The sequence below is a fragment of the Lipotes vexillifer genome, unplaced genomic scaffold (assembly GCF_000442215.2).
Source record: "Lipotes vexillifer unplaced genomic scaffold, Lipotes_vexillifer_v1.1 scaffold715, whole genome shotgun sequence".
NCBI classification, from domain to species: Eukaryota; Metazoa; Chordata; class Mammalia; order Artiodactyla; family Lipotidae; genus Lipotes; species Lipotes vexillifer.
In genome coordinates, this window is record NW_006788828.1 from 384526 (window position 1) to 408865 (window position 24340).

At 37.1% G+C, this 24340-nt stretch overlaps 1 protein-coding gene across 2 annotated transcripts in view; it reads right to left on the bottom strand.

The window, feature by feature from the left end:
• RANBP3L (RAN binding protein 3 like) overlaps positions 1-24340 on the bottom strand; it is a 46204-nt gene that overhangs the window by 4915 nt on the left and 16949 nt on the right. Inside the window, exons 2-13 of one of the 2 annotated variants that reach the window (XM_007461843.1) lie at positions 18743-18801; positions 17640-17679; positions 17061-17138; positions 16148-16222; positions 11921-11992; positions 11444-11583; positions 8320-8423; positions 7139-7223; positions 4505-4607; positions 4028-4158; positions 2310-2430; positions 537-679 (exon numbers count right to left, since the gene is read on the bottom strand). In XM_007461843.1, the coding sequence (XP_007461905.1) occupies positions 537-679; positions 2310-2430; positions 4028-4158; positions 4505-4607; positions 7139-7223; positions 8320-8423; positions 11444-11583; positions 11921-11992; positions 16148-16222; positions 17061-17138; positions 17640-17679; positions 18743-18801 (1151 nt within the window). The remainder of the gene's footprint in view (positions 1-536; positions 680-2309; positions 2431-4027; positions 4159-4504; positions 4608-7138; positions 7224-8319; positions 8424-11443; positions 11584-11920; positions 11993-16147; positions 16223-17060; positions 17139-17639; positions 17680-18742; positions 18802-24340) is intronic. The other variant, XM_007461844.1, reaches the window with a different exon arrangement.

Genomic DNA, 24340 nt, shown 5'->3' on the forward strand with positions numbered 1-24340 from the left:
TTCCTGCTGCCGGAACAGCTAAAGCTGTGCTCCCATCCTGTTACCTTGGAGACTGACTTGTATCCAGAATTGGAATTTGCTATTGGACTGGCTGTTTTAACTTGCTAGCCCTGTGTTTTTCCATTTCTCACTGGTTCCTTTCCAGTGATTTCAAAGCCTCAATTTCAGCACGCAGTGTAAGCATCAGGGTGTGGATTCTGCTGGCCTCCTAGGAGCCAATCCTGACAGTAGTCTCTCTGGAATTTAGTAAGATGGTTGACATAATTTTAATAGTAAAGAAAAATGTAGGGGTTTGACAGCATATACCAGTACAAATGTCTTGGGACCAGTACCAGTTGACTGCTTTAAACTGTTGTTAATCTCTAAATTTCATGCAAAATTTAGGTCTTATATTAGACTGTAAACAACCATAATAAATGGCTGATTTTTTGCTAATGGTATAGGTTATTTTAATAAAATGAAAAAAACAAATAAGTGACTGCAGAGATCTATAAATATAGTAGGATAATCCTCTATCGCTGAAATTTGTCACTTACCTGAATTAAAAACACTTTGATGTTATAGTCTTCTAAATCAGTAGCTGTTATTCGTAAATTTTTGTGGTTTGCTTTTTGAATCTCCATTTGAGCCCAGAGTTTACTATTGAGAATCAGCCTCAGGCTGCCTTGATTGTGCATAACTAAAATAGGAAGATGAATTTATCAGACTTTAGAACAGTTGATTCCTTAGCCTTTCAGAGGAATTTGCCATTTTGGAAAGCAAATAAATCTGGTAGTTGTCTTTCAGACTCTATTGTCACTACTAAATTGTAATTTAATTGACTAGATTATAATTTGGTTTCCAAATTGGGCTTTATTATGTTGGAGGACCTATTTATTAGCTTAAATGCTAAAAATGCTATATTTTTTTTACTATAATATTAAAAAATGGTTAAATTTTAGAATTCCTTTGAGGACATAATGGTCTGAAGAATATATACCCAAGAATTGTTTATAATGGAGAAAACTGAAACGAAAACTTTAAGCATTCAAAAAATGGAATTAGTTAAATAAATTATGGTACAGCTATTGAGGATATTATGAACTCATTAAGAATACTAAAGAAAGATAATTATTAATGTAGAAAGGTGACCATGGCATACTATGCAAAAGAAAAAATCAGGTTACAAAGTACTATAAACAGCATTTATCACAAATTTTTCAATGGATTGTATACATTTATTGTATACAAAGTCCTTAAGAATATATTTTATTGACAGAAGCTAGCTACTACGGGAAGATAGGCCTATGAGTAATTTAGTTTTTTTTCTTCTTGTCGATCCATATTTTCCGTCTCCTGTAATGGACATGTATTACCTGTATAATTAAAAGAAAAGTTGTTTTGTGCATTTTTTTGGCAAGTAGTGGAAGGAGTGAAATTAAACCAGAGTAGAAAACAGCTAATACCTGCCTTGGGAATGATAGTCAGGTTATTTAGAAACCTGTTTGCCAGGGCTCCTAACTCTCTTAGTCTGAATTCTATTCCTTACTTCTTGAGCTTGATATCTGAAACTCACCAGATATCCATTTACCAGCTTCTACCTGTGGTCTCCTGCACAAGATTTGACCACCCGATATTGACCAGTAAACCCATCCACCCCGGCCCAGATCTCTGCCTGTGCTTACTTTCAGTTTGGACCTCTGAACAATGCCCAGTGTGTCTTTTGGATGCCAGAAACCTCCTCAGGCTTTTGGTTTGGCTGACCAAATTCTGACCAACACTCTGCCTGAAGGATTCAATAACCACACACCTTTATTTACTTGGAAATTGACCTTTCATCCCAACCCACACACTGTGTTTAGAATGCCAAGAATAACGTACAGGGCAAATATTCTCTTTTAGAAAAACGATTCCACTTCAAAAATAAATTCATCACATTCCTTTAAATAATAATGAGATCACTATTTAGATGTTTGCTGGGCTCGGTCATAGGTGCTTTACGTGCATTATCTCACTGATTTCTCACACTCACTAAGTCATGGACTTCTATTATTTCCACGTTAAAGTGATGCAACTGGGGCAGAAGGAGATTAAGTAATTTGTCCAAGGTCACCAGTTAGTAATGGAGCCAGAACTAGAACCTGTATAGTCTGACATCAGAGCCTACTTTAAATAGGAAGCTCCTATAGTACATTAAAAATAATATTGTTTAATTTACTGACAGCAGTCTAATTTATTGACACATTACACATCTCCAGAAAATGATGTGTGCTTATATTGGAAAAATTTCCCTGAGAAATACTGACTCGCTTTACAAAATGATTCCTTACTTAGTCTTGACTGGAATGTTCCACAATCACTGCTTGCTGTGTCATTCAGTCTCAAAGCTCCTCTGCCCCTTTCAATCCAGGACTGTGTTGTTTTGTTGAATATAAAAAGCTTGCAGTTGATCTAAAGGACAATTTTTTTAAATGTCAAAATATAGAAAATTTTTCAAAGTGATTTCTTTCCTATGCTATAACACTTTTATTTGTCTGATATTTTACCAGAATAACCTTTGTTAATGATTTCTAAACCAGCTTTAAAATTTTACTTAGCTTCTGAAACAATACAGTTTTTGAATAGTTCAAACATTAAAAAGCAAAAAGATGTACAAAGTGAAAAGTAACCCCACCAACACTAGTTCCCCATCTACCAGTTTTCACCCCCTACAACAGGTAAGCATTGTTGCTAATATTTTGTTTATCCTTCTAGAGATATTTGTATGTATATACATGCCAATATGTATATATTTTTCTCCTATTTTTTCTATAAAAATAGAATACCATATGGTAGAATACCATAAATACTTTCCGCATCTTTCTTTTCCACTTAACAATATATCTATATATACCAACTTTTAAATTAAACAATGTTATTTGAATTATGTAATTTATCTGAAAGTTAAGGAGTCATGGAATTATTTGTATGTTTTAAAAATTTTAACAAATACAGCATCTGAACTAGCATGTGATACCACAGAGTACCATACTATAATTTAATGCTTAACAGTGGTTCTCAAATACTACTATGTACAAGAATCACCTAGATGACTTGTTAAAAATATAGCATGTCAGGGCCTCACCCCTAGTGATTACTTCAGTGAATCTGGGATTAATCTGATCTGAGAGTTAGGCTGTGAGACACACTTGTACAGTAAGTGTATCAGTAGATCAAGGGGGAAGAAAATAGGAATGAAGAGAGTTTGGGGTAAAAGAGATGGAGAAAGGCTAAGGGAAATCTGTGCTTTGTTGAAAATGATTAAGTTGTGGTAATTACATTTTATATGCCTAGATTGACAGCTATACCACTCAACATTTGAATCCTAGGTGTGACACTATATACTATATCTGTGAAATTCTTGATTCATGTGAAATTCAAAACTTACTTAAAAGAACCTTTAGGATAAACAACAAGGTCCTACTGCATAGCACAGGGAGCTGTATTCAATATTCTGAGATAAACCACAATGAAAAAGAATCTAAAAAAGAATGTATATATCTGTATAACTGAGTCACTTTGCCGCACAGCAGAAACTGACACAACATTGTAAATCAGCTCTACTTCAATTTAAAAAAAGGAACTTTTAAAGGAAAACAAAAAACCTTTTTATTATCTTGAACTGAAATCAATTCATCTTATCTGCATTTTTAACTTTCAGTGTAAATAGAATTTTAAATCATATGATAACAACAAATTATAAAAGCTGACATGAAAAGTGTAAAACATAGGTTGTTTTAAGGCAGGGTCCTTGGTTGTCTTCTTTCTAAGGGACTAACTGGCATGGTTGTAAAGACAGCAATCCATTTTCCTGCAAATTATACATACAAATGTAAGAATACAACAAAATATTGGTATAATCCTTGGAAGCCTATAACATTTTTATTTAAGCATCTCAGTCTTTCTGGAAAGTATACTTCTGCCTTTATTTTTCAAGCTGTCTCTGCTAAGGGTAGCTTATTCCACACGTGGAGGTGCGGCCAGGAAGAGCAATACATGAGGCACAGACCTTTAACACACTGTGCTCTGTCTCCTCCCCGGTTATGACATCAATTTTCTCCAGCAAACATTTTGGTGATGGTTTAGAAGAGAAAGCAGCAGCTGATTCAGTTAGGGGTATATTCTTAAGAGAGTCTGTTCCTGAGAGAAAATAGGGGGAAAGAACACATAAAACGCCCCATTTTCCCTACTGTGAAAGTTCTTCCTTGCCCCTGTTAACATGCATGTAGCCTTAGCTTTTTACAACGAGCGTTTCCAAAAAATCAAACTGCTTGAGTTGAGGCAGATCTCTTTAACGATCCCCCCATATCATTAAGTCAAACAATTATTAAAGCTTATATATCATGTTTATATGCTTTAATCTTCACCAAACATTTTAAAACACTGGGCTATTGTTTTTGTATTTTATAGATATTAAACAAATGACATGGAAAAACAGGAAGTACACCAGTTGAATCAGATGTTTTACAAATGAAATAATTCTTACTTGAGTTTGGAGCGTTGATAGGAAATTTTAAAGTGAATTTGAATGGTTTTTCCTTGATGTATGAATCATTTTCAAGTTGAGGCTGAGTGAGTTTTTGAGTACCCTACGTGGGGGAAAAAGATGTATTACTTAATTGTATCCCCATATATTTGCAGTAAGCCAAGAGATACTTTTGTTCTTCTCAGGGTGGCAAACAAACCCGAAAGCTCTGTTTTTGTTTTGGGCTCCTTTTGCGCTGAACAGAGAATTCCTCCCCATTATTAGAAGACCTTGGTTCTGATCTCAGGAAACAATCTAGTTACCACCAGCCTACTTCAGGTGGCATCTAGTTCCAGGGGCAATGGGAAAGCTTTTCGAGACCCAAAAGGTGGTAGTAGCTGTTCCATGCTACCACCACACTAACCTGATGCCTAGAAGGAGGTGCAGCTGTTGTCACTTTTTCAAGGTATTTCAGTATTCTCAACAATCCACTCTTTCTATCCAGTTCATTTAAAAAATTAAAAAGTTATCCAAAGAACCCACTAGCTGTCTCACATCATCACTACAGAAGGAATCCTAACTTTTCCTCTAAGACAATTTTTGCCAACAATCACTTTTTAAGGCTGCATACCTGGGGATTCGCACATGTGTTGTAATCAACGCCTGTGTGAAAAAAGACCAAGTAATTTCCATGCCATTTATAACCTCCTGTACAGCCCCCTGCGTAGCTCCTTGCAGAACAGGGAGAATTGGACAATACTTCAGAACTTAGGTTTATGTATTTTCCCTTACTAATTCAAGATTCTTTCACATTATTTAACTGGACATCAAGATAATCTGTTAAAATTGGTAGAGATGGGTGTAACTATTTCCATTTTAAGAAAACAGAAACTAAAGCACAGAAAGTTTAATGACTTACTCTTAAAAGCACGTGGTCAGCAAACAAATCAAGAGGGCATCCTGGCCCCCAAATCACACAGCCACAGGATTACAGGATTAACTAGAGGACAAACACAGGTGATCGCTACAGCTCCTGCTATCCTAGCATGTTATCAGCTTAAGGAGACAGGAAGCTCAGGTTCCTTTGTAAGTCAAGGTGAAGCGTCCATAGGAAATGCACACAGGTACCTACCTCCTCACACCAAATCTGTAATTCCCTCTGTAGTTCATTTGTATAGGTATCTCTGTCTTTCCCTTTACTGGACTATAAATGTCTCTAGAGGACAGGGTCTTTAGCTTTGCATAACCACTTACCCAGGTGGTTTTCAATCCTGGCTGTATAGTCAAATCACCTGACACCTGGCCTCACCCATGGAGATCCTGATCTAATTGGTTAGGGGAGATGGCCAGGCATGAGTCCTCTGAAGGCTCACCAGACGATTGTAATATGCCACCAAACTTGAGACCAATGCCAATGCTTTATATATCATAAGAACACAATCCATGTCTGTTAAATGAGTTGAATGTTAAAGTTGATCCCATGAGGTTTGAGGAGTATTTTATTTGTGTCTGTGACATCTTACAGAAGCTGCGACTAATCTAGAATAAACGTGCCTAAATATATTGCCTGGAAGTTGGTCCATTCTGGTTCAGATCCAAAGGTGTAGGTCAACAGCTCTAGGATTGCCGGAGCTGACCATCTTGGGAGTGGCGGAAGGGCGCCTCAAAGCTGAGAAGCTGTGATACTTCTCTTGGAATTGGGGTTAAGCCTGAGGCAGGTGTAGAATAAACTAGATCTTAAAAGTAACTGATTTGTGAAAGCCCTTAAAATCTTGGAATAAACAGGCCTCATGAGTCGGTGGTCCTTTTGTTATTCTGAGCCCTTGCACAGGTTTTAAAATCTGTACATCCTCCGTGAGATTCTTCATGTAACTAATAGCCCTGAGACAAGCTAGCTTCCTTGTCTTGTCTCAGCCAAGATTCTGGTCTGGGTGAAAGTGGAAAGAGTATAAAGATGTGTTGGACCAGATAAAACCATGGGCACATTTGCTGCACAGCTTCCACTTGGCTGTATAATTTCCCACTGTAGATCATGCTCTGTTTTAGAAACGTGCCCTACGGAGGACAGAGCAGCAACTGCCTCATGTAGGAGGATGCTCAGTATTAATTAAGGATGATGGTAATAATAATCAGGAGGTTCCACTTGGCAAGTACATCCTCCTAGGCAAGTAAAAGACTATGATTTTCCTCTTACAGCTAGCAAAAATGCTTTTCAATGTAAAAGCTTGAAGGGGAAAGTTGTGGTTAATGAGAAAACTTTGGCAAATGATTTTAAATGCATCTTGTTATAAAAAATGCTATTGAAAAACTGTATTAAAATATCATGACCAGTTGAGTTTATCTAACTATTGCAGATAGTTCTGGGATTTCCTTGGGTACCTCTGGTTTAATGCAAGTCAAAGAAGTATTTAGTGTTTCTTATCAGTAATAATGTTATAATTATACAATTCCCTTCCTCTGTGGTTCTTGTCTATTATTTTAACAACTAGAACTTGCTTCCCAGGAGAACCTTTCCAGTTAAAGATAGGAAATGTGCCTCTGAACTCAGGAGTTAAAAAGTATGCTCCAATTTAACATTGTCTTAATTAATTTGCCTTCAGAAATTTGAAGTGACAGCTCTCTATATAATAATAGAAACATTTGCCAAAATCTTACCAAAACTCTTTCTACCATGTTTTCTCCAAAAACGAAATCAGAACTGCAGCTTTTAAAAGAATACTTATCTTCATTTGGTTGACATCTAAGGAAAAGAAATAAGCATTTGCTATTTTAAATATAGTAGCAATGAATATAGCCATTTTAAAACTTAGCACATGAAATAATCAGATGATTTAATAGATTTGTGTAAAGCATAAAAACATCTGCTAACTTTTGTTTATCTGAAGTTAATGAGAAATGATGGAAAACTTGAGATAGGTACTTCCAGGGATGCTATTCAAAATATTTGACGGCTGTTACAGCGCTGGCCAAGACCAGTCCAAACAGGCTGTGTGATCAACAGGGGAGCTGCCCAGCCCTTATCTTTTTGCTTTTCCAGCACTGACTCATCTCCCGTCTCCAGTCTCCACTCTTCTCTTGCCCAACTGGCCAATGCTTTTAGTGATCCAAGGTCTCAGGGCAAAAGCAAAGCCAATCTGTCTTCTCAGTTATACTTGAGTGTGCAGTGGTTTAATTTGGTTTTTCCCTCCCAGAAACTTTTTTTTAGTGTTTTAAGTGTTTTGCATAATGAGAAACTCAAAGACATGCAGCCCTCTGTTTGTTGGCAGATGGACTCCGGGATCCCTATTGCATCTCCAGTGTGCACAGTATGTAAGGGCTGAGGTACCTGCGTGGGCCCTAATCACGAGTCCAGAATGTCCACGGCTAGTTGTAATCTTCTCTCAGATCAAACATGCCCTCATCACTGGTGATGCTAGTAAATATTAACTTTAACTTTGCATATTTCTACTGCTTTCTTTGTTGTCTATCCAACCTATGTTAATAAATAATAATGCCAGAAATAATTTAAAAGGGGAAAGAAAGAATGCCATGGAAAGGCTATCTATTAGCCAATAATTAATGCCTAACTAAATAAAAATTTAGCTGTACCTATTTGAAACATACTTACCCAAGTCAACAAGACAACAGAGATGATCCAGTATCAATATGATAATATTTAAATATTAGAGATGTTTTAAAAAACATTTTAAATTTGTATATTTATAAAATCTCCTTTCAAACAGAAATCTTGGCATTTTATCTGTACAATGTCAGAAACTTTTTTCCCGGAAATGGTTATAATGATAAAAGAAAGCAAGAATGAAAGAACAACACCTGTTTCCCCATCACTAACTTACCCTACTGATGTAGGACCTAAAAAATTCTGGTTAGTAGACAGCTGGACTGAAATTCTGGCACTTGGTAAATTTTCACTTAGCAAATAGGAGTTCTCCTCAGAAATCTGAAAGAAAAAAGATCCATCAAAAAGTTCATTTAAACTGCCTTACTAGATACATAAATGTGTTGAAAACTTACTTTGTTTTATAACATTTTATATACATTATTTCATACGCTCCTGAGAACAACTCTATACACTTTGTACTTCTATTAAACACATTTTACAGGTAAGTAAACTGACCTAACAAGCTTAAATAATGGGGGCAGGCCTGGGCAACAAGGAAAGGGGACTGATATTCGAGCCTGGGTCTGCCTGACACCAGAGACTGAGCGTGAACATTCAGAAATCCCACCTCCTTTTGTTACTTTTACCCCTTTAGCCAAGTGGAGTTAATTCTCATTTCTAGATTAGTAAATATCTTTCAGGACTATTTAATTCCTGGAAACACCCTAAGAGCTTCACCATCATGGCCACCCAGTGTGAGAGAAAACTCCATCTCTTCCTCTAGAAACTTCCGACTGGTAACTAAATCAGTTAGTTACTCCATCTGATGTGTATATACATATGTACCTTACCTGCATTAATGTATAAATGAAGGAGTGAGCAGTTTTAGAACTGGAAGGAACCCCTATCTGTTATCTAATCTAGTGTCCTCAGTGTTTTGTGAACACATCCCTTCCTCCACCAGGGATTTTCAAAGATGTTGCAGGGACTTCCTATCTTTAAAGGTAAATGGGGTCTGTTTCCACTTTAATTTTATATCAATCAATAAAAATAATTTTGAGTATTTTTCCCTTTGTAACAGAATTTGAGAGCTGAGAAATATGTGTCAAGAGAGTATGTGCCGTTGGTTAGCAAAGATCAAAGTACATCCTTATGACTCAGTCACTCAGATGATTTATCTCAGCCAAAATGGTAGTTTTTAACTCTATGTTGGTTGAGATAGTTGTTATTAGGCATATATTATTTGAATTACATTCAATAAGTGACCAAAATTAATGACAGGATGAATGAAAATTGCTCTAATTTTGATATACAAGTTAATAAAGATCATAAAAATAAGTGTTTGATAAAATTCACCTACAGATAATTCTTACTAGATCTATAAATTATAATATTTTGTCAGAATTCTGACATAGCATCTTTTTTTTTAATTTTTTAATTTTATTTTTTTATACAGCAGGTTCATATTAATTATCCATTTGACATAGCATCTTATATATAGTTTGTCTTTAGATCTTCAAAAATCATCATTCAATGGAGAAAATTCAATGATGGGCATATCCAATTAGGCTTTTCACTTATCAGGATTAAGTTCTATTTATGCCCTTAATAAGTTATTCAAGAAGAAATGCTTACAAACAATAGTCTGAAAATTTATCTTATGCTTTATTTTTATTTTGTTACAAATTTTATTTTAAATACATGCAATGCAGGATTTCAAAAAATCATGGCAAAAATAAATATTGATCAACTTTTGATATAATGTGCAATAAAAATTTTAATCTATACTTTATAGAACATGCCATTCCAAAATCAAAAGCAATGTAATAACATTTTAGAAATTAGTCAACACATAATACTTTTTCTTACATACTTTAAAACAAATTAAACATGTATCACTCCTTAAATAGGTAAAGAATTTATGTAATATAGTGATGATTATATTTAAGTGAAAATGTTTAATAAAATACTGATTTGAAATTTAAAATATGTTATACCTAAAAGTCACATCATATATCATGCATAAATGATTAAATGATTTTTAAAATTCATAATGGGTCTCATTAAATCATGTCTTAACAAAGAAAAAGATTTGGAAATATAAAAATGATGGTAGGGCTTCCCTGGGGGCGCAGTGGTTGAGAGTCCGCCTGCTGATGCTGGAGACACGGGTTCATGCCCCGGTCTGGGAAGATCCCACATGCCGTGGAGCGGCTGGGCCCGTGAGCCATGGCCGCTGAGCCTGCGCGTCCAGAGCCTATGCTCCACCACGGGAGAGGCCACAACAGTGAGAGGCCCGCGTACCGCAAAAAAAAATGATGGTAAATGCTGACCAAGTTCAATTCCCTCACTTCACTGATAGAAAAGAGAAGGTTGGGTGCTTTGTCTAAGAATGCAGACACAGTTAGATAGCAGTAAAGGTAGGATTAGTACCAATCAGATTATTTTCACTGAATTGATTAAATGATTCATATTTTAACACTTCCATGTGTCAATGAAAACACAGTTAAATAGCAGTAAAGGTAGGATTAGTACCAATCAGATTATTTTCACTGAATTGATTAAATGATTGGTATTTTAACACTTGCATGTGTCACTGTCCTCATGTTCAGTCTGGGAAAAAAAACAAAACCAGGTGATCAACCCTCAGTAGTTTAGCTGGAAGCAAATGACTGATGGAATAACTCTCAAATTCCACCCTATTGATCCTGTGTTCCCTTCCTCTCAAGTGTCTGCTTCTGGAAGACACAGATAGAACTATAGCAACAGAATATCCCCAAGCCCATATCTGCATGGCCTGAGTAAAATGAATATCTCCTTAGAAAGGCCCACAGCAAGCGATTCAGTTGGAAGAGAGAAATTGTTTCTGTCTCCAGAGGCTTCCCAAGCCCTCCCAATTATACTGTGGAGGTAGTTCTTTACTCCTGTTTGCACGAAGATGGTCTGGAATGGAAGCCACGCTAGCATGTCCACCAGTTGAAGATACAAAAAAAATCCCTTTCCTTTTTTTGACATCTGACTCCTGGCCCCTGCCACCGCATTGCTCCCTTATTCTCACATGGGATCAATGCACCAGAACAAGACCCCAAGGGTCCCCACTACACAGGACTCAGCTTTACAGCTTAGGAGATAACACAAGACTTGTTCCCGGGAGCAACCCTCCAGTTTAAGAGGACAAGTTTAATAAGGTTACTGAGGGCTTTTGGCTATCTTGTCCAGCTGTTTTTCCAGCCTGGTAGCTGCTTCAGCAACAGAACAAAGGTCAGGCAGCCCCTAATTCCAGATATGGGGGCCCACAACAATCTACCAAAAGAAGGGTGGGGAATTGAGGTCATTCCTACCATAGGAGGTTTTCTTACCTTATTTTTGTTTTTTTCTCTACTCTTGCAGGATTCCAGCACATCGTGTCCAAATGCTTTTCTTACTTTTATACACTTTTGAGCTTGAGGTGGCTGCAAGATAGCAGGTCTTAGAACATGTTCAGAATGTTTCACAGGGCCTTAAAAGAACAGAATTAAAGGGTCAATATATCTTTAGTGAAATACTTTTCCTCTATTTTTTTACTAATTTAATGCTAATTTTCTAAAGTCATGATTAAGCGAGGGGTCAATGTTAACTAATCAAAGTCAAAATAGCCAGTGAGCTGCCTAGTACTTTCTTCCTGCCTACCTTTTACCCAGTAACTATTCATTTTGATCATGGGACTTAGCTTACCAAATGCTTTCCTTCATGTTTTGTCACTCAACCACCATACCACCATACACACACACAGAGATTAAGATATGGATGGTAAAACAAAATTTCTGAGGTTCTTGTAATAAAGAGAAGCTACATACCTTGTTCTGCACTGTTCGTATCAACATTCCTTTGCACAAAAGTTGATGTCATAAAAACATTGTTTTTCTTCACTGTAAAAAACATGTTTACAAAAATTTTTAAACCTATAGTCAGTTTCTACTGTTTTAACCGTCTTGCACTGAACTCACCAGTAGATGTCACTGTTGGCACTAACAGAGTAGTAGGCAGTGCTCATGAGAGCACTGATTCTGCTAAAAAAGTGTGATGGCAAGATGAGTTTCGCTACCGTCTTTTTACTCAGAAAAATAAGTGAAAATTAGGTCGCAAGTGAAATAGACAGTTTTCTTTAGAATCATGGAATTGAATACTGAGAGAAATTCTACAGATTATAAAATCTGAATTGGTAGTGAACCATCTGTGTGCATTAATATATATTTCTTATAGAATGTTATAAAACTGTTAGCAAATTCTGCCCCTTCCCCACTCTTTAATGATACCCGAAGAGAGAGGTAAAGATGACCATTATTCTAGGCCATTTTTCTATGAAGTGAATTGATGGGATAAGACTGTGGTCTTGGCTGCAAGAATAGAATTATAGGCATACCAAAGAGATACTGCTGATTGGGGTCCAGACCACTGCAATAAAATGAGTATCACAATAAAGTGAGTCACACAAATTCTTTGGTTTCCCAGTGCATATAAAAGTTACATTTACACTATACTGTAGTCTGTTAAGTGTGCAATAGCAATATATGTATCTTAATTTAAAAATACTTTATTGCTATGAAAAACAATATACCTATCTTAATTTAAAAATACTTTATTGCTAAAAAAATGCTAACCACCATGTGAGCCTTCAGAGAGTCATAATCTTTTGGCTGGGGGAGGGTCTTGCCTCAGTGTCGATGGCTGCTGACTGATCAGGCTGGTGGTTGCTGAAGGCTGGGGTGACCGTGGCAATGTCTTAACATAAGACAACAATGAAGTTTGCAGCATCAGTTGACTTTTCCTTTCACGAATGATTTCTCTGTAGCATGCAATGCTGTTTGATAACATTTTACTCACAGAACTTCTTTCAAAATTGGAGTCAGTCCCCTCAAACCCCCAACTGAGTTTATTCTAAATCCTTTATTGTCATTTCAACAACCTTTGCAGCATCTTCACCAGGACTAGATGAGCAGGAAACCACTTTCTTTGCTCATCCATGAGGAGCAGCTCCTCATCTGTTCAAATTTTATCATCAGATTGCAGCAATTCAGCCACATCTTTAGGCTCCACGTCTAATTCTAGTTCTCTTGCTATTTCTACGGCATCTGTACTTATTTCCTTACTGAAGTCTGGAACCCCTCAAAGTCATCCATGAGGGCTGGAATCAACTTCTTCCAAACTCCTGTGAATGTTGATATTTTGACCTCTTCCCATGAATTACAAATGTTCTTAATGGCAGCTAGAATGGTGAATCCTTTCCAGAAGGTTTTCAAATGCCTTTGTCCAGATCCATCAGAGGAATCACTGTCTATGGCAGCTATAGCCTTACAAAATGTACTTCTTAAATAATAAGTCTTGAATGTCAAAATGACTCCTTGATCCATGGGGTGAAAAGTGAATGTTGTGTTAGCAGGCATGAATGACATTAATCTTGTTTTACATCTCCGTCAGAGCTCTTGAGTGACCAGATATATTGTCACTGAACAGCAATATTTTGAAAGGAATCTTTTTCTGAGCAGTAGGTCACAGCAGTGGGCTTAAAATATTCAGCAAACCATGTTGTAAACAGGTATGCCATCATCCAGGCTTTGTTGATCCATTTATAGGACACAGGCAGAGTAGATTTATCATAATTCTTAAGGGCCCTAAATTTTCAGAATGCTAAATAAGCACTGGCTTCTATTTAAAGTCTGTAGCTGCATTAACCGCTAACAAGATTGTCAGCCTGTCCTTTGAAACTTTGAGGCCAGGCACTGACTTCTCCTCTCTAGCTATGAAAAGTCCTAGATGGCATTTTCTTCCAGTATAAGGCTGTTTCATCTACATTGAGTATCTGTTGTTTAGTGTAGTCACCTTCATTGATGATCTGAGCTAGACCTTCTGGATAACTTGCTGCAGCTTCTCTATCAGCACTTGCTGCTTCACCTTGCACACTTATGTTATGGAGACGGCTTCTTTCCTTCAACCTCATGAACCAACATCTGCTAGCTTCAGAGTTTTCTTTTGCAGCTTCCTCAACTCTCTCAGCCTTTACAGAACTGAAAAGAGTCAGGGCCTTGTTCTTGATTAAGCTTTGGCCTGAAGGAATATTGTGGCTGGTTTCATCATCTCTCCAGACCACTAGAACTTTCTCCATATCAGCAAGAAGTCTGTTTCACTTTCTTATCATTCATGTGTTCACTGGAGTGGCACTTTCAATTTCCTTCAGGAACTTTTCCTTCACAGTCACATATTTGCTAACCGTTTGGTGCAAGAGGCCTAGTTTTTGGGCTGTCTTGGCTTTAGACATGCCTTTCTCACTAAACTTAATCATTTCTAACTTTTGATTTAAAGTGAGAGACATGTGACTCTTCCTTTCACTCAAACACTTAGAGGCCACTATAAGGTTATTAACTGGCCTAATTTCAATATTGCTGTATCTCAGGGAATAGGGAGGCCTGAGAAGAGGGAGAGGGATGGGAGAACAGGCTGGTTGGTGGAGCAGTCAACATACACATTTATTAAGTTGGCCATCATAACTTATATGGTCGTGGTTTAAGTGCCCCCCCAGAATTATTATTACAGTAGTAACATCTAAGATCACTGATCACAGATCCCCATAACGGGTATAATAATAATGAAAATGTTTGAAATATTGTGAGAATTACCAAAATATGACACAGAGACACAAGGCAAGCAAATGCTGTTGGAAAAGTGGCACCCATAGACTTCCTCGAGGTACGGTTGCCACAAACTTCCAATTCGTAAAAAATGCAATATCTGTGAAGTTCAATAAAACGAGGTTATGTCTGTACTACACATCTCAAAGAGATCACCTCTTGGTTGCAAATCGCAGAAATAGCAACCTTTGAGTGTTGGATTAAAGGAGATGAGAAAAGAATAAGGATTGCTTCTTCGAATATTTTAAATGTTGGGGTAGAATAGCTTCTCTAATTCAAAGTTCAATTACATGGTTTTTATGATCTTTATTATTAAAAAGTAACACTGAATGGGCCATTTAAAATTGTACTATTTGTCTCCATTCCAACAGCGCCAAGATTCTGCACAACATAAAATGGGATGTGCTTGGTAATATCAGTGGTTTTTTTAATTCATTCTTTTTGTATGTGTGTCTGATTTTTAGAAAATGAATTGAAGCAGTTTTCCAGATAATTTAAAGCCATCCCTTTACTTTACGCACAAATACAATAAAACAAATCCTCTGGGATTAAGACCCCTATTCCTCTTAATGTCTGTAACTTGTCAGGCAGATATAGATGGGGCTTATTGAACTAGAACTTATCTCTTCTGTATGTGAAAGGTGTCTGACCATATCGTTGCTCAGTCACGCTTGGAATTGTTAATAAGAATATAAATTCATTAGTTTGAAAACTCTGTGGTTCCTGGGTAGAATACGCTAAAAGGAAGTCAATAGTTTGTATTTTCTGTTTCTTGTGGTAAGCTTAACTCGGAAAAGGCAGTTGGTTGTTCAGTAGAAACAAAAATATACAAGAATACAAATCATAATCTTGATGTAGAGCATGTTTCAACCATTTCAAATATTTTATTATGATAAAATAGTTCTACTTAACAAAGTATTACAAATTTCAAATAAAAAGAGGTAATGTTTTAATTAGTGAAAAATTCAAAAGGAATCATATTCTAAACTTTAGAATATAAATTTAAAGCATAAACTTTGAGAATCTACACATAGTTATATATTTTGAGTACTACATATATTATAAACTGTACAGATGGGCAATAATAAGGAAAATAAAGCAAGTTACTATATTTTATAGGGCTACCTTACATAAAATAATGCTATCATAAACATGAAATCCTAAAAAACGTAATCAAGCTTAAACTTTCTACCAAAACTAAACAGATATACTGTCTAGATTTGTGGGGCTAGTACTCAGAAGGTATTCTTCCATGCATACTTTGCTAAGGCCCCTAGTTTATTTGCCACTAAAATGTCAGAGTTTTATAGTAGCCAAAAAAGAAAGCTCATCGTGAATAAGAATGGATTCTGAAAAGTCAGAGTGTCAGGCTTGAGGTTCTAAGAAGTTCTTTATTACCTGGCCCAGAAGGGGGGAAGGTCGGGAGATCCGTGAAGGATGACGATCTTAGTCGCTTCTGGGACAAGGTTGATGCTAAAAGCAGATTGCAAACTGGAGTCAATAAGGAAGTGGGTTTTGTTTTTCTTTTGATTTGGATTTTTGCTGTTTTAGAAAATTTTCTTTATCACCAGATTAGAAAAATCTTTGTATTTTTATCGATTAAAAATAAAGAGTGCCTCTGGTGAGAATTATTCAGTAAATATTTACATGATCATCGTGTGTTAGACACTCTATCAGGCATGAAGATGACCTCAAGGAACTCTCAGTGGAGGAGACAGACATATACATAAATAGCTGTATGATGCAACAGAGGGCAGTGTGATCTATCATAAAAGGAGTCACCAGAGTGCTTTGAGTATAGGAGAGAGGCAAACTAAGTTAATGGTTTATTCAAAACACAGCATATGATAAAGTTCTTAGAATAAAGTGTTTTTTTAAAAGCAGACATCTGTTTATTTAAGTAGATGTTTACTTAGGAGGAAATAGCAGTTTCTCCTAATTGTAAAGCTAATACATGCTTAATGCAGAAACTTTGTGAACACAGTAAAATACAAAGGTCGGAGTGGGGGCGTGGAGCGGGCAGGGGGTGGTGGACAGGGGAACCAAATCACTTGTAATCCCATTACCTAAGATAACCATTGCCAACACTGTGGTTTATATCCTTTCAGTCTTTTTTCCAATGTTGATTAATTGAATTTTTAAATAATAACTCACTGTGCAATTCATTTATAGACTGCTATTTTCATACAGTACATTATAAACACTGTCAATGGGTAGATTTTTAAACATTACGTGTTTGAAAAGTCCCTTAGTAGTGTCACACTCATAGTAAACATAACAGTGAACACTCAACAGTCAAGGCTATACCTACCTTCTTGGGACTGAGAATCTGTAGTATGCAAAGTAAAAGATGAAGACCGGACACGCTTTCTTGAAGAATCATTACACTCTGTAAGAAATTCAATGTGAAGGGTAAAACTGATTGCAATAACAAATTAGCCTCAATCCATGATATGAGAGGAGAAACAGAATTTCCTTTTCTCTAGATATATCATCGTTTGACAATGTGTTAATTCCTGAAGCACAGTGTTAGATATTGGGGTTAATAACTTGGTGATTATAAACCGATAGGCATATCATCCTACTATGAAACAATTAGAAACAAGTAGCTTTGGCAAGAAGTTGCGTACAAATTCTGAGATTGTATAGAGAATGCTTTTGGAAGGTTGAAGTACAGGCAGTGGAGAATCATGGGATTTTAGCGTTGTTAACATCAGTGTTCTCAAAGACCTACACGTCATCTTTCAAAGCAAGAGCCAGTCTACTTGCATGCTTAAAAACAAGAAAAACCATTCGATTTTACATTGTCTGTGCCACACGCCAAAATGCTTGTGCCTACTTATCTCTTTGTATAAAGATTGCTTTTGAAATACAGGATACAAATCATTACCATGTTCTGCTGCTTCATACAGGGTGTCTTCTGCAGGTCTCTGGAAGGAAACAAAGCTACCAGTGAGAGCTGAGTGTTTGCTGTTCTCAAATCAGACTTTCACCCTGTCACTTTATAAGAGAATTCTCAGAAGCCAGGTCTATTCAGCTAGGCTAGGAAAAGCTGCTCACCTTTACTCACTAGGAGTTGAGTTTTTCTTTAGTTAGTTTTGTGGGTAGTAGGGTAAATTACCTCCATAAGTAAGAATGAATAACAAGAAAATACTAGTTAGGCTAAAGTGAGAATGCTACTAATGCTATTGTTTGTCTTTCAAAGCAAGTGATTTTAGTATGATGCTGAAAAAGCAAATAGAGTCTTTAAGATTTCTTTTGAATCATATATTGCAGTTTAGAACTTATTTTATATCCAGTTTTAAGCTAGGTCAGTGGTGGGGAACGCATGATGAGCCTTAGCCCTCCTAATCTCTTTCAGCCCCTCCCCTTTCCCAGTCACTCCAAAAAAACCCCCAGATAATTTGGTAAAAATGGCATGTTATCCATAGTTTCAAGATAAGGCCTCTGGCTTCCCATTTCAGCCAAATTGCTGTCAGTAAATCCCTATGATGTAAATATTCTGGAGTTACTACTCCTCTAAGTGAAGAACGGAGGATAAATTTATGCAGCAGTGATATCATTTAGTATAGCTAGCTTCTCGAAATACAATCTTGTCAAAGTAAAAATCAAAGAGGGACTTCCCTGGTGGTGCAGTGGTTAAGAATCCGCCTGTCAATGCAGGGGACACGGGTTCAATCCCTGCTCGGAGAAGATCCCACATACTGCGGAGCAACTAAGCCCGTGCACCATAACTGCTGAGCCTGCGCTCTAGACCCTGTGAGCCACAACTACTGAGCCAACATGCTGCAACTACTGAAACCCACGTGCCTAGAGCCGGTACTTCTCAATAAGAGAAGCCACCGCAATGAGAAGCCCGCGCACTGCAACGAAGAGTAGGCCCTGCTCACCGCAACTAGAGAAAGCCCACGCACAGCAAAGAAGACCCAACGCAGCCAAAATAAATAAATACCTCAAAAAAAAAAAAATCAAAGAAAAGTAACTTGATCTTACCTTAAAAGTTTGTTTTCTCTTTTCAAAAATAAATATTGGTTGAGCAATGACAGATTTTTCTGTAAAAGAACATGCAAGAAATCAAACAGTACTCTGACATTTCTAACACCAACTACAAATATTTGAAGATTTTTTGGTTTTGTATTTTTCCCTGCTTTTGGGTAATATCCAAACTGTTTTACATGAATGCTGTAAATCGCATATTTACAAATGATTTTAACAATTAATTAGAGAAATATTTGGGGAAAGTGATAGTAATATGTTTCCATAAATAGAGAGATCATCCCATTAAAAGAAAAACATTTAAATGTTTAAGGAAAACAAAGTACAATTACCTGCATTTGGAAACTCATCGTGACGTAGTGATTAACATCCTTACTTTTAGAATAAAACATTTCAAAGGATGAAAAATGTCATCTGAGGGCTTCCCTGGTGGCGCAGTGGTTGAGAGTCCGCCTGCCCATGCAGGGGACTCAGGTTTGTGCCCCGGTCTGGGAAGATCCCACATGCCATGGAGCGGCTGGGCCCGTGAGCCGTGGCCGCTGAGCCTGCGCGTCCGGAGCCTGTGCTCCGCAACGGGAGAGGCCACAACAGTGAGAGGCCCGTGTACCGAAAAAAAAAAAAAAAAAATCTCATCTGAGAGTAATGCTTCTACTTGGTTTGGATCTCAAAATATAAATGGTACAGATGTACTTAAATAATCCAGGAATAATTCATATTTCCTTGACTAGTCATATACTAAGTCATGTTTTCAATATTTAGACTAAGAATCAGTCTTAAACAGTATTGTAAAGTAGGTAGTTTGTCTTCAGCCCTGCCAACCTTATTAATCTTTTATATTTTCCTATCTTAGGTAAGGATAGAAAGGAACTCATTCACTCTAGGGTATAAATGAGTGATAGCATTAAATATCAGCACTCTAGAATTCTTAGGGAAGATTATATGGTTGTTAAAACTTGGAGGGGCTCTGGAGTTAGGGAGGCATGTGTTCAAATATAAGTTCCACCGCTAATTGGCAATATACTTTTGGAAACAATATGTCTGTACCTTAAGTTTCCTCATCCGAAAAAAAAAAAATGAAGACTATAACAGTACTTACTTTACAGAATTTATGTGAAAATTATGTGGATTTTTAGATATAATTACTTAGATTTTAATAAGACCAAAAAAAAGCCTAAAAGGATATTAGATATGTGGCGTGACACCAATCCCTATTCCAAAACTCATAGCTGACATTGCTAATCTATGACAACACTTTCTTGATGAGCCCCAATATTACCTCAGAACTTTTATCATTATAGGCTTCTAGCAGCCATTACCGATGTATCATGCTGGCATAGAAGCTGAGGTAATTTGCCATCACTGGTTAAATAAATAAAAGTCTAGCTGAAGAATTTCAAGGAACTACCAGATAATTACATCTTTTATATGCCAGAAAGGGGTTTTCCAGTTACCCACAATCTTATCCCATAATAGCGTGTCAAAACTCTGCCAGACCACCCTTTGCCAAGCTCCTGGGGCCCTGTGAACTTGGGTACCTTCTTTCGGTCCAGCAAGATAAGCTCCATTTTTTTATGCAAGTGCTTACTGTGCTGACTGTCCTTGGAGCCAAGTGAACCACAGCAGAAAATGCTCAACAACATATTGGCATTGCCATCCATATTAAACTGTAGCTCAATTCTTTGTTCTTTCTTAGAACAAGCTCCTTTTTCAGCAATTACATTAGATTTAAGAAATGAGATCTCTAATGACTTTGAAAGGACATCGTCTTTGTGAATGTGCAGTGGAATACTTATGAAGTGGAATAATAAATGGACCTCTTCTAAATTGGACTTAGGATAGTTGTCCTTAAAATAGTATGACTTGACTGAACCGTAGATGAATAACATGTTGACTTTTCCTCTATCAAAACATAGAGCTAAAAATGGGCAAAAGTGATCTTCAATGGCAGCATTAAGTAGGAAGTCATAAAGGGTTACTTGTAGCTTGGAGGGCATGTGGTAAAGTAGGAAGGCCATTTTTTTTTTCATCAATTCAACAGATATTTATTGAGTATCTTTTTGTGCCAGCCACTGTGCTAGGATCTAGGTATACATTGTCTGATTGAAGGTATATTAGCCTCAGTGCAGCCACCTCCTCCGCCTGACACTGCCCAGCTCATTAGCTGGAAAACAGATGACCTCCTTACTTCCTCTTCCATCTAGATTCTCTCTCCCTTTCTCAAACCAGTCCTTTGGCTCCAAAGGCAAAGTCAAGAGTAAACATTTATCAAGCCATTGGGTTCATAGCACTTTTCTAACCTGACCCAGTAGGAAAACTTGAAAATAAGATCACGGTCCTTAAAATGATATATTTTAAAATGTATCCTTTCTTCTTTCTAACATATTTGTTGATCAATCCACTTATTCAACAAATATGTATTGAGGGGTGACTGTATACAAGTCACTTTGCAAGGTAAGAGAGAGAGGACAGTGGTATAAGATGAGGCTTGAAGATGAAGTTGGATTATCTAAGATAATCTTCCCGTCTCAAGATCCTTAACTTAATCACATCTACTGGGTTTCTTTTGCCACATAAGGTACATATTTACAGGTTCTGAGCATTAGGATACAGACATCTTTAGGGAGCTGTTATACTGCCTACCACACATACAAAATATTGAGGTTCTGTCTGAGCACTCTCTACTCAGTTCACAGAATGCTGGCAGCCAGGTTTATTTCCTCCAGGCAGGAAATTATAAGATTTTACTCTGGAGAGTCTGACCAACCCGAAAGAAAAAAACAAAAGATATGGGCAAACAAATTTCTCAGTTAATGTCAAACCAGATGATGAGAAACCAGTGCACGTGTACATAGCTGCCAATGAGCTTTTTAGTGAGTGCCCCTTTCTTAAATATAAGCAGGCAATCAAGGGTCACCAGACGTACAATTCAGTGATTGAATGAGTAAACAGAAGGAAAGTAAACTGGAGGGGAAAGACTATGCAGAGAGTTTAATATATATTTTCTAAAATTATATACAAATAATTTATTTTCATATATATTTTATAATTATATATCTAATATGTATATAATTAACATCCTCACAAATATGAAACATCCATGAAGCAAAAACAGAGTACTATTTTTTAAAAAGAGCAACACAGAACAAGAATAAGCTTTTAGAAATATAGACTTTAAAATATGGTAGTAGAATCAATGTTGACTTAAAAACATCAATAGAAGATTTAGAGAATAAAATTGAGTAAGTAGTCCACATAGCAGAGCAAAAGAACAGAAATGAAAAATGTGAGAAGAGATAAGAAAACTCAGATGATCAGTCCAGGAGTCACTTCAATGCCTGACTAATGGAAGCTATAGAGAAAGAGGATACAGGAAAAAGAGGGCTTGAAATTATCAACAAATAGATCATTAAAATTCCCCAAATCAAAAGACATATGTTTCCAGTTTGAAAGAGCCAATCCAATTCTCAGAACAATACATGAAAATAGAACCGTACCAATGCACATCATGAAATCTTAGAACACCACTAAGAAAAGGTCCTATTGGCATGGAAAAGGGGGTAAAAAAAAAGTCACATATGAAGGGTTAGGTATCGGAATGGCTTTAGGTTTCACAACAACAATCCTGTAAGTTAGAAATCAAAGGATCAATGCTTTTAACACTCTGAAAGGAAATGATTTCCAGTCTAGAATTATATGCTAATATAATGTACCGATTAAGTGTAAAGACATGATAAAAACATTTCCAACTGTAAGCTCTCAAAGTATGTATCCCACGTGCACTCATTCTCAGGATGCTTCTAAAGGAAGTGCTCTACCAAAAGAGCTAGTAAACTAAGTAGCCAAGAAACAGGGGCACCGACTCAGAAGAGGTGAAGGCAGCCTCCAGGATGATGGTGAGAGGATAGCCCAGAACGATAGCAGTACACCAATTGCAGAGAATAACCAGTCCACAATGGGGGAGGTCCCTGAGGAGACTCCAGGAAAGAAGTCTTCAAAAGGATGGAACTAAAAACAGTTGAATATCTCAAGTAACTGAATACTTTGAAAGCATATTTAGATAATTGGAAGAGACTTTGGGGGTTGACTGGTAACTAGTACGTAGAGAACTAAGAAAACAAAACAAAACAAAAATATGACACAATTATTAAATCCAGAGAAAACAAAAAGTTGGGCAGGAAAACAAAAGTAATCAAAATATATTACATAATCATGACGATGTGAATACTGAATATTGATCTAATCAGACTTCTGATGCAGTGATTTTGGGAAGATGGGGGAATGGAAAGCATTCATGTGTATGGTGGTAGTGGGTTGAAGGGGTCAGAAAAATCTGTGAAAGGGACCTAAATTCTTCCATAGTTGTAAACCAGTAGCACCTAAACATAAATATAAAGAAGTAGCCCTAAATGCCTGGTATTTGGTTAAATGGAGGTTAATACAAAAGAAACAGCTGTGAGTTGGATGCTGTTACCTCTGGGGACCAAGAAAAAAGAAAGCAGAAGAAGGGGCCAGGAGGAGATTGCTACTTTTTTCCAGAAAAGTCTTGTAGGACCATTTGATCCCTTAAACCACATGAATATACGTAACTTTGAAAAAATAAAAACCAAATTTGAAAATAATTTCTTTTCTACCGTAGTGTCAGACACTCACGATCAAAGGACAATTCTCACGCTCCCGGCCAGCGACAGACTTCTTATTGAATTATACTGCTTAACAAGTACCCAGTATCTTATTTCTTTGGCCTACCTGTTCTTTGCATAGAGATATATGGAAATAGATGTGTGGGCAAGATGGATTCACTGAATTCAGAGCGCAATAACACGCTTCTGAATAACTAAAGATCTGCTCTTTATAATGCCGTCTAATCTACTGAAAGGCATTTTATCTTCTTGTCCTTCACCTTCATTCAAAATACTCCTTCACATCTCCAGACAAGAATTCAGCTAGAACATTATGCATAATGTAAGAGCTTTGTTCTTCAGGATTCTAAGGTAGTGTAATGGTCAGTGTTAACAGTAAATATACACTTCTTTTCTCCCTATTCTAATATGTACCATAATTTCCCCCCCCCCAAATTTTAGGTGAGTTGTAAGGTCTTGTTCCTACCTTTTTGTTTTCAATATATTTTATTGGCACTCAGTCTCTGACAAACCTGTTTCATGTAGGAAAGTAACTGGAGGATTTTCAGTCATCTCAGAGGAGGAGGTTTAAGAGTATCTACTGAGCCAAAAGCAGATCCGGAAGAGGAGGAAGAGACTGAGAATGGAGTCCCAGTGGGCATGGGGGCAGGAAGCTCTAGGGGTCCCACGTTTCTGCTACATGGCTTCTCCCACCGAGAGTCTGGCAGACTGCTTCATCCTGCTTGGTAGTTTAGGGTGATTAAGGTGAAAACTGAGTTCTCCACACTGGATAGAACCAGGCTACTCCAACCAGGGCCACAAAGGTTGTGGAAACACTCTTGGCAGGAAAGATGGTGGCAACAACCCTCCTGCAGAGGAGCGGACACTGCCAAATGGGTCGCCTCTAATTGCTACCAGGACTAGAATTATCCACTTGGACTGCAGCCCTGGCATGCCCTGCATTTTCCTCTCCCTT